This window comes from Penicillium paradoxum (genome assembly GCF_028828445.1).
Source record: "Penicillium paradoxum strain IBT 22861 chromosome Unknown utg000007l_segment0_segment0, whole genome shotgun sequence".
NCBI lineage: Eukaryota > Fungi > Ascomycota > Eurotiomycetes > Eurotiales > Aspergillaceae > Penicillium > Penicillium paradoxum.
The window spans coordinates 2160933-2174185 of record NW_026643185.1 but is presented as its reverse complement, the minus strand read 5'-3'; the positions used below and the strand labels follow the sequence as shown (position 1 = coordinate 2174185).

The 13253-nt window shown below is 50.8% G+C and overlaps 7 protein-coding genes across 7 annotated transcripts; 2 read left to right on the top strand and 5 right to left on the bottom strand.

Moving 5' to 3' along the window:
- Positions 1-657: 657 nt before the first annotated feature.
- Positions 658-1611, bottom strand: N7457_008371 (acetamidase/formamidase family protein; the record flags this gene model as incomplete). Its single annotated transcript, XM_057179414.1, has 1 exon — positions 658-1611. One exon carries the CDS (start codon positions 1609-1611, stop codon positions 658-660), a length of 954 nt encoding a protein of 317 aa, XP_057027800.1.
- An 837-nt stretch (positions 1612-2448) lies between these two features.
- On the bottom strand, positions 2449-3424 carry N7457_008370 (PP2C family serine/threonine-protein phosphatase; the record flags this gene model as incomplete). Its single annotated transcript, XM_057179413.1, has 4 exons — positions 2449-2822; positions 2873-2975; positions 3028-3322; positions 3384-3424. The coding sequence occupies 4 exons, from the start codon at positions 3422-3424 to the stop codon at positions 2449-2451; spliced, it is 813 nt and encodes a 270-aa protein (XP_057027799.1).
- Positions 3425-4148: 724 nt separating this feature from the next.
- N7457_008369 (cytochrome b5-like heme/steroid binding domain-containing protein) lies at positions 4149-5207 on the top strand (the record flags this gene model as incomplete). Its single annotated transcript, XM_057179412.1, has 1 exon — positions 4149-5207. One exon carries the CDS (start codon positions 4149-4151, stop codon positions 5205-5207), a length of 1059 nt encoding a protein of 352 aa, XP_057027798.1.
- A 195-nt stretch (positions 5208-5402) lies between these two features.
- fkbp3 (peptidylprolyl isomerase family protein FPR2) lies at positions 5403-5882 on the bottom strand (the record flags this gene model as incomplete). The annotated part of the gene is made up of 2 exons (XM_057179411.1): positions 5403-5568; positions 5653-5882. The coding sequence occupies 2 exons, from the start codon at positions 5880-5882 to the stop codon at positions 5403-5405; spliced, it is 396 nt and encodes a 131-aa protein (XP_057027797.1).
- A 390-nt stretch (positions 5883-6272) lies between these two features.
- On the bottom strand, positions 6273-8105 carry N7457_008367 (uncharacterized protein; the record flags this gene model as incomplete). The annotated part of the gene is made up of 6 exons (XM_057179410.1): positions 6273-6958; positions 7017-7385; positions 7446-7597; positions 7650-7766; positions 7828-7877; positions 7962-8105. The coding sequence occupies 6 exons, from the start codon at positions 8103-8105 to the stop codon at positions 6273-6275; spliced, it is 1518 nt and encodes a 505-aa protein (XP_057027796.1).
- A 540-nt stretch (positions 8106-8645) lies between these two features.
- zrfB (low-affinity Zn(2+) transporter ZRT2) lies at positions 8646-9701 on the bottom strand (the record flags this gene model as incomplete). The annotated part of the gene is made up of 1 exon (XM_057179409.1): positions 8646-9701. The coding sequence occupies one exon, from the start codon at positions 9699-9701 to the stop codon at positions 8646-8648; it is 1056 nt and encodes a 351-aa protein (XP_057027795.1).
- A 995-nt stretch (positions 9702-10696) lies between these two features.
- N7457_008365 (uncharacterized protein) lies at positions 10697-11450 on the top strand (the record flags this gene model as incomplete). The annotated part of the gene is made up of 2 exons (XM_057179408.1): positions 10697-10925; positions 10975-11450. The coding sequence occupies 2 exons, from the start codon at positions 10697-10699 to the stop codon at positions 11448-11450; spliced, it is 705 nt and encodes a 234-aa protein (XP_057027794.1).
- Positions 11451-13253: the final 1803 nt, after the last annotated feature.

The following is a 13253-nucleotide window of genomic DNA, read 5'->3' as shown; positions in this document are numbered from 1 at the left end:
TTCTTTTTGATTCTGCTCGATTATTCTACGTTCAGCTTTCACCGGTAGTGGGCCCTATGTCTTTCTCCGTTCCGAATCCCGACCTGCCTATCTGATACAAGCGCTCAAGGGAAGTGGGCGAGTGGGACAAGGGTTGAAGATTGGCACGCACGGCCAATTCCTGGGTGGCGGAGTTCGGTAATTCACTGCCGGAGCCCTGAAGGCTAGTGGTGAGGTTTTTGTGTTTCAGTGGACATTTGGACAGGCTACATAGGGGATGAGCGGAAGACTTCGGGATTTTAGGCCACTTAGCCATTTGGCCAGACCCGGTTAAGGAGTGAAGCAGAACGGATTTCCTCGCCTTTGTCCAGTCTCATAGAATAGGTCTATAGTTAGGCAGTTATCCTTATACTATTGTTTGAATCTGCCGTAGGCTTGCTTCACAGCTACCGAGTATCCAATTTCGGAAATATCAGCCCATGGTATTCAATTATGTAAAGAATATAATGCTCGCTTAACGCTTGCTCTGCATGCAAATGCATCATCTCATCCACACCAATATATGTCCAATTCAAATGAAATCAAAATAAATCAAAGTTCTCGGGAGGGTATCATGCCAGTATATGTCCTCTTGAAATCAACAATGGACATCAAAACAAGAAGCAAAAAAGGGAAGAATTAAGAGAAAATGCCCAAAGGCAAAGTCATAGCCACTTCAAAGTTCGGCACGTTGACTACTTCGGCAATCTGCAGGTCACCAGCAACACTAGCAAGAATGTATGCCTCGCTGCGAGTAAGACCCTTAGTCTGCACCAACCACTGAATAAGATTCCGGGTCGCGCTTCTGGTAGCCTCGTACAGGTCAGGAGCAATGCCGAGAGCACCATAAGTTCCCAGGTCGGGCAGGGGGTTTGGTATTTGCGCGCGGGGCGGAGTCTGGAATTGAGGAGCGGTCATCCAGGTCTGGTCCTTGAGGAGTTCAAAGCGGAGGGTAGCGCGGATCGGGGTTTCGATGGCAGTGCCGCAGACCTCACCGTGGCCCTGGGCGGCATGGCCATCACCGCAGCTGAAGAAGGCACCGGCAGTCTGAACAGGAAGATAAACGGTAGAGCCGACACTCAGCTCGCGGCAATCCATGTTTCCGCCGGCGTTTGTGGGCGGCACAGTCGAAAGTTCTTCATCGCTGGCGGGGGCGAGACCCATGCATCCAAGGAAGGGACGCAGCGGGATGCGCATATCCTTAAACTGAGCGAAGCCGGCTTCGCGGTTTAGTTCCCAGATCTTGATCTCGGGTTCTAGGAATTCGTCTGCCAGCAGACCGAAACCTGGAATGATGGCGGACCAGCCCCAATCGGCAACTTCCAGGTCGAGAACTTCCACCTTGAGGACGTCGCCGGGCTGGGCGTCGTTCATATAAATCGGGCCGAAGACGGGATTGACTAGACCGAGATCCAAGGTCTTGATGGCCGAGGCCTGGGATGACGTGTCAAGCTGGCCATTGCTACTGTCGATGGCGTCAAAAGTGACCGTCTCCCCGGACGAGACTGTAAGCTTCGGGGTATTTTGTCGAGACCACTTTTGATGGCCACATTCTCTTCCGACGTGAAAATTACCCCATTGCTTTGGTGCCATGCCGGATGTTTGAGTCGGAGGAGCCCGGGTGTTGGTCAGGCTCATTCGGGTGAAATTATATAGGGAAACGAAGTCAACGCAATAACGACAAAATAAAATCCGAGAAGAAGAAAGGGAAAGAAAAAGTAAGGGAAAAAAAAAGGTGGCAAGTTGGATGATGGGCGACTTTGTATCAACGACGGGAGATCCTCTTCAGGGTTGACCGTTCTGGAAGGTGCCTATAACCCGGATCTTATGCTTCTTTTTTTTTAACTCCACCCCGAGAACGAGTCGCCTGCCTAAAGGAGTTTGACAGATTTCCAGCAGATTGGTCCATTAAGAGCCCCTGTTCTTCCAGATCCATTGGAGTTCGGCTGCATCTTAGATGAAAAAGGATAAAGCGGCAGTAAGCGACAAACCCTCATTTATCCGCGTGTTCGATATATAACACTAGACTGTTAGGAACTGATCGTTCCATGCTTCGATGATCCAATGGACTCAATGATCCAAGGGATCCCTTCTACCTCTATCTAGGCAGTTCTTATGCGTATAGTTGTATACAAGTTGAGCGAAGAATGAAACCCAAGGCCAAAGCCGAGTAAACCCCATGGAATTCTCCGTATAAACGCCACCCACTGGATTGATTGGCTCTAGGGACTTGTCTTTTGAGATAATTTCTGTTAGCTTCCAAGAAATAAGAACTTCTTGGAAAAAAAAAGAAGCCCAAGATTAAAACTCGGAAATCACCAACACCACCTTCTTCATTGGGTAAGGAGCGAACCGTTGGTGGGCTGCAAGTGGCACAGCTGCACAACATTCTCTGGACAACGGAGTCGCCTACATCGCATAGTATTGGTTTCACGATCCCTGTCCATCCAGCATCGCTATAATGCACGATGCATTGTCACTGTGAGGTGTATTGGCGCTACTGGTGGCGATTTCTTGTGCGATCTCACTCGCTGGTCTTCCCCGCATCGACAATTTCATCACGTGTTGCACCAGGCTGGCGTCGTCCACCCGATCAGTAACCCCGTCGGAGACCACCACTAACAGGTAACGGCGGTCTGTGTGCAATGTCCGCCGCGAAGTATAGGGTTCATTGGACAGGAAGTTGCCCCGAGATTCCGATCGGCTGGTAGCCGAGGAGGGGTCTAACACGGAGTTGTCCGTGAACGTATTCACCGGGTTCTTGTACTGCAGGTCGCCTAATGCTCGAGACATGTTCAAGGACCCTGTCCCATCATTAGTACTTGGATTTTTTCCCATATCTCTATCAACCCACCAAGCCGGTCTGTGCCGCTGCGGTTGACAACTGCTCCGCCTGCATCTTCAATTCGGGCCTTTTCGCTGGGCATTTCGGGCTTGTGAGCCTCGGTGAGACGTCGCTAGTATCCTGTTAACGTCCATGCTCAGCCCTGCTCAAATCAATAACCCTACTATATGATACGGGTGCTCTGTTTTCCGGTCCCGCTCGGCCAGGATAACATGTGAATCGCCTAGATTGGAGACGACCATGTCGCCCTGGGTGAGGTTAATGCAACATATCGCCACCGTTGACCCTGAAAGGGCAGGTTCGGCAGATTCATGCTTGAACCTTTCGAGTAAAATGCGGTCTTCTTCGGCCAGGGCTTCCTTGATGGCTCCCACCCAATCTTCATGTTCGAATTCCGGACGCTGCGCAAGCAAGTGGTGCAAACTATGATGGACTTGTTCTGAAACCAGCCCAGAACCGCTGAAAATAACAGTCAATCCCAAGACGTTGGCCAAAGGAGACAAGTCGTGGTTCTTCTTACTGGCCATCATATATTGCAAAGAATGCAACATTGTCCTTCATACTTGAAGGAAACTGATTCGGGAAAATCACCGTGCACCGATCCTCCTGATGCTTCCTGTTCCCCTGAGACTATCTCTCATGATAAGTATGATATCTGTGAAAGGAATACACACGCTGATACTTACTTGACCAGCCCCAGCATCAAAAAGTGTGATTATATCTGAGGTAGACATCGTTTTACGGAACATCTGGTCCCTCAGAGCCCTGTGAGCCACAACCATGCTAGGGTAGTTGATGTGCAGGATTTCTCCGCTGTATCACTGATGAAAAGGCCATGCGCAGTGTTCTTGAATGGACCATGATGATAAACTGACATCATGAACGCCCTTCGAAATGAGATCGATACTTTATTTAGTTATGACGCCTCATTGGTGGCATTAGGTGGCTTCCCCGGAGTTGATTCCTTCCCCAGACTTGCCAGTGTCTGGTAGATGGATGGCAATGGGCAACATTTTCTCGGCACTTGCGCAGATATACCCATCGTGGCTCTTTTCTGATTTTAGATATGTGAATAGAATACTAACTCTCGGGTCTAATAAGCTATTATCTTATACGCAATTGAATATGCAACTTTCTATACGGAGTACATTGTCCGTTGTATGAAGCCTAGATCCATTGACAGCGCACGGGCCATCTCTCTCGGCGAATCTGCAAGATGATTCCAATCAGGTACAGCAGATCTTAACTCACTCAACTCCAGTACGTTCTGCCCTATTCATTCAGTATGGGCTGGGTAGGCGTGGGTGTGCTCATCGCAACTACAGCTTATTTTCTGTACCGGTATCCTCCGCGCAGTTGGACCGAGTCTCGTTCCTTTGCCCCTCCGGAACCCAGCCCCGACACGCCATTTGCCGCTACCACCGCAGACAAGCCCGCGCAAGGCAAGACTGCCCCAGGGCCTTCAGAATCAATAGATATAGTGGAGGAGGATTCACAAAGCACACCCAAGGCTTCGGCTTCGAGCGCACCGCTCCCTGTCCGTGCGGTCCCCACGTTCAGCCTGGACAGCGACGAGAGCGAGACCTCACAACCCGCCGCGATGCCTTCCATCTCCCAAATCTCGATTGGAACAACAGAGCCCTCATCATCGACAGATCGAAACCATGAGGAATCAAAGCCCCAACCCCTACCGCGGCCATTCCCCGCGCAATCACCTAACCCCAAGACAGCAACCACCAGCGCCTCCTTGATGCCTCCTCCCCCAGTACCCCGACCAACACCTCAACCGAATCGTCTCTCCCCAACGAGCACACTTCAACCGCCACGGCCCAGCGGCAGTTCCCTCGCCCCACCGCCATCGGCAGCAGCCTCCCAACGAGGCGGCCCACCGAACATCGGCAGTCGTCTTACGAGCAGCACCCTCTCCCCAGCCCAATTATCGCTCAAGAAATCCTCCTCGCGCCAAGTGGTTCTCGAGCCGGGATTCTCACCCCTCGACTGGGCAGCGCGAGCGGCAAATCCGAAGAACCAGCTGCGCGGCGAAGGCCTTCCCCCAGGCCTGTTGCGGGTCACCCCGTCAATGCTAAAGCAGCAGCATGGGCGCAAGGGCCGAGATGCCTGGACCTCTTACCATGGCAAGGTATACAATATCTCGCCCTATGCTCCCTACCACCCAGGCGGGAAGGGCGAGCTCCTCCGCGGCGCGGGGAAGGACTCTGCGCAGCTATTCCAGGAGATCCATCCGTGGGTCAACTGGGAGGGTATCCTCGGCGAATGTCTCGTCGGGATTCTGGTTTCGGAGCATGACACCCAGGCCGAGAATGAGCTCGATGCGATGGACTGATCTGCCTTGTTTGGATTTTTCTGTTTATATCGTTTCAGCCAGTTTGTAAACCGTGTACATCTTACCACATATAGATGAGATACCCTGCTACTATAATATAAAGCGACTCGCATGCAAAAAAAAATATGTATTGGTATAAGATCGTAGCTTCAACTTTTCCCTCCCAGAGAGAAAATAACATCACCAAGCACACGCTCAAAGCTCATCCTTGACACCGTCAATAGCAACCAACTCAGTCTCAAACACCAACGTCGCACCGCCGGGGATAGGGCCAACACCACGATCACCGTAACCGAACTCAGGAGGGATAGTCAGCGTGCGCTTCTCGCCAATGCACATATCCAGCAGACCCTGGTCCCATCTGTGTCGGAAGAGCATTAGCACAGTAAACAAAACGGGGAGAATCTGTAACGCAATTGCGCATTTCTCCGATCTTCTAACTCACCCCTTGATGACACGGCCGGTACCCAGCTTGAAGTTCAACGGCGCTTTGCGCTTGTAGCTGTTGTCGAACTCGGATCCGTCGGACTGCAGGGTGCCGCGGTAGTGCATGGAGACTCCGTCGCCCTTGACTGTCTTGCGGGTGCATTCGACAGCGTTGGTGACTTCGATGCCGAGATCGGCGGCGGCGGCGAGGGAGCCCAGAGCGGCGACGAGGATGGAGGTGAGACGCATTTTGGTATGGCAGAGATGGGGGATTGGGGGACTGGGGATGTGGACAGATGGGCGGAGATGGGACGGAGGGTTTAGCGTTGGTCTGTGCTTTTCATATCCCCGTTCAAAATGGTTATAGATGAAATATACTAGATCGATGCTTCTTGAAGCATGTTATTTCAATGTCATTGGATGAAAGAGGGTATTTTGTGAGATCTAAAAGTGATCTCGATATGTCACAAACATAAATCCCGAGGTCGGGTTAGCAGCTCTACATAGATATAAATATATAATGTGGTAGTCTAGTCTGTTTATGATTGCATATCTTCTTGTACTTCGGTTCAAGCAATTGCCATTTCAAAACACGATAACATCCGATCCCTAACTCCCCGTCCATTGCTGTCCATCGACCTAACTCCTAACTGTCTGATCCACAACCTTATCACCAGGAATGCCCTCACCAACCGTCTCATCCGCAGCAGCTTGCAAATCATCCTCCCCCATATCCCCATCCCAACCATTCGTAACCAGATAAGCCCGGAACCTCTCATCCCTTACCCTCAAATCCTCCCCCGTCAAACCAGGCACAAAGAAGTAAGTCACCAGAACACCAACAACCCCACAAATAGCAGCAACAATAAAAGTCCACTTATCACCCAGATGGCTCCTAATCGGCTGGAAAGCCTGCGTACCGACAGCAGCCCCCGCCTTCCCAATAGCCGCAGAAATCCCATAGCAAGTACCGCGCACACCGGTAGCATACGATTCAGATGAAAGCAGCCCGAGCATATTCCCCGGGCCGAAGTTGCCTGAGCTCTGCATCAGTCCGTAGAAGACGACGAAGAGAGGGATGATCTTGGTGATACGGTCGTAGGCGCAGCCGATTACCAGGCCGAAGATGAGGTACCCGCTGAAGCCGATCATCATGATAGGTTTGCGGCCGACACGATCGCAGAGAACGGCGCCTAGGAAGACGCCTGGGAGGGCGATTGCGCCGAGGAGGAGTTGCCATTCACCCGTGTGCAGGATTGTCCCGTCATGCACGACCGAGGAAATGATTGTGCCGGAGAAGACGCCGTTGGGGAACGTGACGAAGTCTGTAGATGTTACTACTGCGTGTCTGTAATGTCTGTAAGTACTGGGGCTCGCTCTTACCGTAGAGGAACCAGGCACCGCAAGTGCCGATCAATGCTTTCCAATAATACCGTAGCACTAGCATGTAGGGCACGCGCTTCTTGATTGCGCCGCGTCGGTACAGAAGGGAGTTCAGCATGCGGATGCGGAAATAGAATACTGACAGCGGCCAAATGCACCCTATGCCAAAGCATACTCGCCACACGGTGCTGTAGTGAGACTGGTGGCAGGCGGAGAGTACAATTAAGAAGATCGATACTGCGAATGGGCCCCCGAATGACAGGGGGAAGTTGGTCACCATGATGAATGCCGGTCCTCGGTGCTTGGGGGTTAGATCGTTTGCTGCTTCCGAGGCAGAGGTCGAGGATGCTGGATACTCGCCACCAGCGCCTGGAGGCTGTTAGTATGGAATGTATGGGGTGCTGGTTTCTGTCTTGGAGGTGGACTTGCCAAACCCAACGATACCACGGGCAACCGTCATCATCCAGAACATGCCCTCGATTGTGACGCCATGGGAGGCTGTGGCGAGGATCCCTCCGATGACAATCATGAAGGTGGTGAAGACAATAGCGGTCTTACGACCGAGATAGTCGCATGTTAATCTATATTGTCAGTCGTTAGACGGTATATATAGTCGCCATATCTGATCCCTACCCGATGATGACCTGTCCGATAACTTCGCCGACAAGCAAAGCATTAGAAACACGTGTGCTGACAGTAGTGGTGTATTCCTTCGGGTATTCCTTCTTGAGGAGGACGTTGGTCATCGTCCTATATATTCATGACTGACATCAGATCCACTCATGTATGACAGAAACAACGGTTGACTCACATCAGGTTATTCTGATATCCATCACTGATCAATGCGAACCCACTAGCAAACTATCGAAGGTCATAATTAGTTGTTATAGTGGAAGGTATAGTGGGTAGTGGGTATACGCAGGTATATCAGGATGAAACACCTACAATAGTGAAGAGATCAGACAGACTTTGTCGCTTCGACGACACATCCGACGAGGGAGTAGTATCATCGTGCTCAATGGTGTCGCGTGTCACAACCACAGTCTCATCACACTTGGGAAGTGCAGTCAAGTCACGCTCCGAAGCCATCTCGTCAGCCCTAAGAGATGACTTTGGATCAAAGGTTCACCGTGGCTCTTTGAGACGGAACTAAGTGGGATCAGAGAAGAGAGAAGAACAAGAAGAGACGTTCGAGAAGTCGCACCTATGTATTTCATTTTCATCTTGTTGTACAAGTCAGAGCGGGGAATCCCTGTCACCAGGAACCAGCCCTATATCAGGAGGAGGCCAAGCATAAACTCAAAATTAAGCTAATTCCCAAGAGGCTTGGTATCACCCACGTGGGTATATCACTGCCAATAGGTCATGGCTACATATTATGCTTAGCATCGTCTACGGAGATTTTATATGATATTGCTCTGAGTGAATCTTGGTTTATTGGTCCAAATAAGAATATTCGCTAAACGCCGATATGTGTATGGCTAAAACTGGCCCGGATCCCATGGGTATCACAGATGCAGAAACGATATGTGACCATAAGTAAAAAAGTTGTGAATAGAAAAGCAAAGACGTGACACATTAGACGGAAGGAATCGCCCTGGATTTTCGGTAGATGCAAAGGAAATCCCTTTACGCCCATTTGCCCAGCAAAGCCATGAGGGCAGCTCCAGCGCAAAGAAGGAAGAAAGCAAGCAACACATCGCGGATGGGAGCATTGCGCATGGAATGGCTGAACATGAACTCATGGGCCATCAGCTCAACAAGGGCAGTGTAGATAAGGATGCCAGCAGAGATAGAGTCGAAGACGCCGTTGACGATGAGTGTGGTTCGTCCAGTGGGCGGGTAGCTGTTTCGAACACCCAAGCCGATAGCGATGGCAATCGGAGTTGATAGTCCAAAGGCAAATCCCAGGAAGTAGGGAGTGTTGCGCTTTGATTTGGGCCAAGGAATCGTAGCCAGACGAGAACCAAGACCGAGCCCTTCAAAGGTCTGATGGAAGACAAGCACAATGTAGAGCGTAGTGAATTCGGAGCCAGAGACCGCAAGGGTGAGACCGATGAAGATAGAGTGGAAGATGAGACCGAACTCTAGGATGAAGATCGAAGTGAGCTGAGCGGCGTAATCCTCAATCCCCAGCACCTCATTTTCAGAGTCGCTGGTGTTGTCGTGATGTTCACGGGTATGACCAAGATGATCTTCTCCCGGCATGTGATGCTTGGGTTCAGTGGCTTCATTGACAACAGAGGAGTCATCGAGTTGAGTATGGGTGTGGCCTTCCTCGTCGTGTACATGGCCTTGGCCAAAGCGAGAGAAACGCATCACCATCAGCTCCACGAAGAAAAGAACAACAATGGTCATTAGGATGATGCCCTCAACCCAGCTGTATTCGGTGATTGGACCGGTCAAGCACTCATTGGTTAGAGCCTCTTCTGCGGGGGCTAAGAGATGGATAAAGGCAGTGGCAATGATCACACCAGATCCGAAGTACTTGGCGACAAAAAATGCCCATTTAGGAAATCCACCATTCTTAGTGTAGCGGCGGGCAAAGACAGGGAGTAGAGCACCAAACATGGAGCCAACCATGATCACGAAGATAGAGGAGATCCGCAGGCCCATGCGGCCGTCGAACTCATTACCGGAGTCACAAGCGTCTTCACGCTTGAGGAGGGTAGAGTAAGATTCCATTTTAGCCGATTGATGGTGACACAAGAAGTGTGGATCAAAGGCGGGATGAAATCAAATGTCTATGAAGGCGAATTAAGTGTACCGAATGAAACGAACAGCGGATGTCCGTGTAAGTATCTCAATTGACGAGAGAAGATTCGTGTTCACGGTTGAAGTTGAGAAGAATACGTTTGGCGACCACAAACGTGCGGCGGGGGTGTGCGAAACGCTCGCAATCCCCAAGGTCCTCGATAGTACGCGAGAGATGTAGTTGACCCACTAACCGCGCATGAGATCACTAGGAGATCCTGGCAAACGCTGAACTCTGCAAGACAGCCTGCAGATACGATTGGCTCGGACGTGACAATTGAAGGAGTTGCTTCCCCTTTCGGTCGCGCGCGTATATCGGTTGCACTGTGTGAGCCGTACGGTGCAAACTTTTCGATTCTAATAGGTTTCCTCCTACCGAGACGAGTACCCTGGGAGCGAGGTCGGAAAACTCAGCCGCGTAGAGATATAAAAGCCAGCGATCACCTCAGGAACAGAATCAAAACCGAATCAAAATTTGCGGGATATAACCATCCAGCGGACTAGCGGGGAGTCCAGGTGGGATCCATGGGGACCTTGGGAGCTCGAAGACGTCAAGGACGGACTTTGCACTCTATTGGGTTGGTACTGGGTACCTGAGGACCAATACAATCTTGGCTGTAGCCGGAAGTAGCCGGTACAACTTGGCGTGTGAGGACCTTGGGGACGGGTCAGTTTCCGCTCGCGGTGATCTAGTCACGTGGACGAGATGAAGCTCACTTACGCGTGTAGTTGATCCATGTGCTGCCATGATACTCTGTAGTTTGAATCGCATGAGACTTGAAGATTGCAAGGTTCGAAGGAACGTGGTTGACCCCCTTGGGGAGAGAAAGGCGTCTCGATCGCCAATCAGAGCACCGGCGCCAAAGGGGCTTGGCGCGATCTTGAGGTCATCGGAAGCTGCTTGACATCCCAACACTTCTTTAAACATGGCTCCCATTCGACGATATCTCCGCATCAGCAAATATTCAGTACTGGAGTGTCGCATCTATCTGGATAAACCATCTGATTCACGATGGCTCTTGAATCCTCGCGATCCTGTCCTTCCGCGCGTCATCGCTGCCATTCGACCGTTGGTCCTGCCGAAGCTGCGCGAAGAGAATGAGCGGCTATTCATGCGCAAGAAGGGAAAACCGGTTAAGGATGTTGTCGCAGAGGGTAGGACGTCATGTGTTTCATGTAATTGACAAGCTAACGCATTGTGTAGATGAGTTCGAAGTGGCCATCTTCCTTCGCGAAACCCGCACCCGCCATTCGCTCCTCACGCGAAACAAGACATTCCACAGGGAGGGTCAAGACTTGAACCTGGAGGTCAAACCGGAACATGTTTCAGAGGATACAGCTGCCAACCCGGTTAGCTTGGCGGGTGGTGAGATTATGATCGAGAGTGACGATGAAGCCGATCTAGAATTGCACAATATTCCTGAATCTGCGGATGACGTTGCATCAAGGGACGGGCAAAGGACAGACCAGGTGCAACCCGAGGACGAGGCTGGTGACGAAAAAAAGCTTCGTTTCAGCACCAATTATGAGAGCTTCAATATCTGTGGATGGGTTTTGTGTTTGTTGATCAAACGCAAGGGCGGCAAAACCAGACCAAATGCCGTGGAATCCGAGCCAACCCGGCAACCACTTATGGAAGAATGGATTTCAACTCAAGCTCAAACATCCATCGACGACTGAGGTGGAGCGAGGTTACCAGGGATGGAGCGCTCAGTATGGCTGACAAGGATTTTGCTTACGGTCAGCCTGTAGACAGCCGTGGTGGGATGATCACTCGCAAGGAGTAATACTGTTGGCACTACTATAACTGCTACTACTCTACTCCGTATACCGCCAGATTTGATTGTCCACTGTGCACACTGTTTCAAGCCCTTGCAAACGCCATAAGTATGTGCCACGTTTGCGGCCCAAAATACCGCGTTAGAGACCTTTGTCTCATCTCAAATCCCGGGTTCGAGACTCACGTTACACGGTACTTCGACTGCATGGTTTACAGAGCTGGGAGTTACTTCTGGGAACACAAAGCCTTCCCATCAACGGGCTGGGACAGGATTCGCACAACGTCATGTTGTTGACATGTGGGTGTGACTGAAGCTCAGGCAGCCATGGAGGTTTCACCAGTGGCGGGCTGTCATACTCCCCGGATGACTTCTTCAGGCACGGTGCTAGGGTTGATAGAGCCGCTGAGACGAGAATGTCAGCCACGGAGACCCCGGCACCAGGATTTGCATGCCATCAGACACCGTGTGATGACCTTGTTTTTTTCCCTGCATGTCTCGGCCATATCCATGACGCATTACACGCAAGCCCAGCGTCACTCTCACCTTTCAATTCGGCAGACATTTCGGTTCCAGAATTTTGAACCGTGGTACCCATGGATGAGCCCCCAGCCCCGGCCCGCAACTTCTAGAAGGCGAGCTAGAACCTTGGAAGATCCGTGAGTGGAGTTCAACTTGAAACAGCCCGTCTGCATCTTGTCTCGTGACACTCGACGCTCAAAAAAAGAAAATTCGGACCCGAGGTACTGGATACGGGTGCATCCTCAACATTACCGAATTACCAAATTTGGTTTTGCAACTAGCATTCGGACGATCTTTGTGTTTGCGCATCACTACTCCGTACAGAGCACTCCGTAGAGTCAGTATGCATGGATTCCATCGGAAATCTTAGTCCCCAATGCTACAGCCAATAAACGGACCATGTCAATAACTCAAATATCTCAAACCGATCGGCTACGATCAGGGGCAAATCCCGATCTGTTAGCAAATCCCATAAATCTCCGACTTTCTCAACACTCCACACCTTTTTTCCAACGGCGCGGAACGGTGGGATGGAACTAAGTGGAACGGTCCTTGCCCAACTGGGATCGTTTATTGAAGTTTGCGGACCGCTAGTTCGTAGAGTTTTCTTCCCTGTTTCTTTTTCTTTTTGCCACTCTCCCACTTTTGCCCATTCTTTTCCCCTTTCTCGGCTCCCCGGGCCTTAGTCCAGGTACACCCGTGTGGTCGCATGAGTTCCCTTCTTTTTTTTTTTTTTTTGCCACTGTCACCCCACTTTAGATACTTTTGTTCTTTTCAATCGGCGGTCAACCGGAAGAGTCAGATTCTCCTGCTTCCGATATGGGGTCCCATTGATTGTCAAGGCATTAGTAATTCATTTTACCTTCTTCTTTAAAGCGTTTGCGGAGTCCTGATTGGCAATCCCGAGTGGTACCGTTGTACGGAGTACTCCGTACAATATCCAACATTGTACTCCGTACAGCCTAGCGGGACTTGAAGCACTGACACCGGATTACTACATTAGGTAGGGCACAGTGTAGTCCTGTGGAGGTTCCAATAGAAGTTCAATTTACCTGCATCCAGTGCTGCGTCCATCGTACCATGATAATCTCTCTGCCTGACCCGATCCAAAAACAGGGAACGTGGACGGAGTACAGAGTCACAGGAAACCATTACATCTCGGGGGTGAGGTAATTTCCGGGGA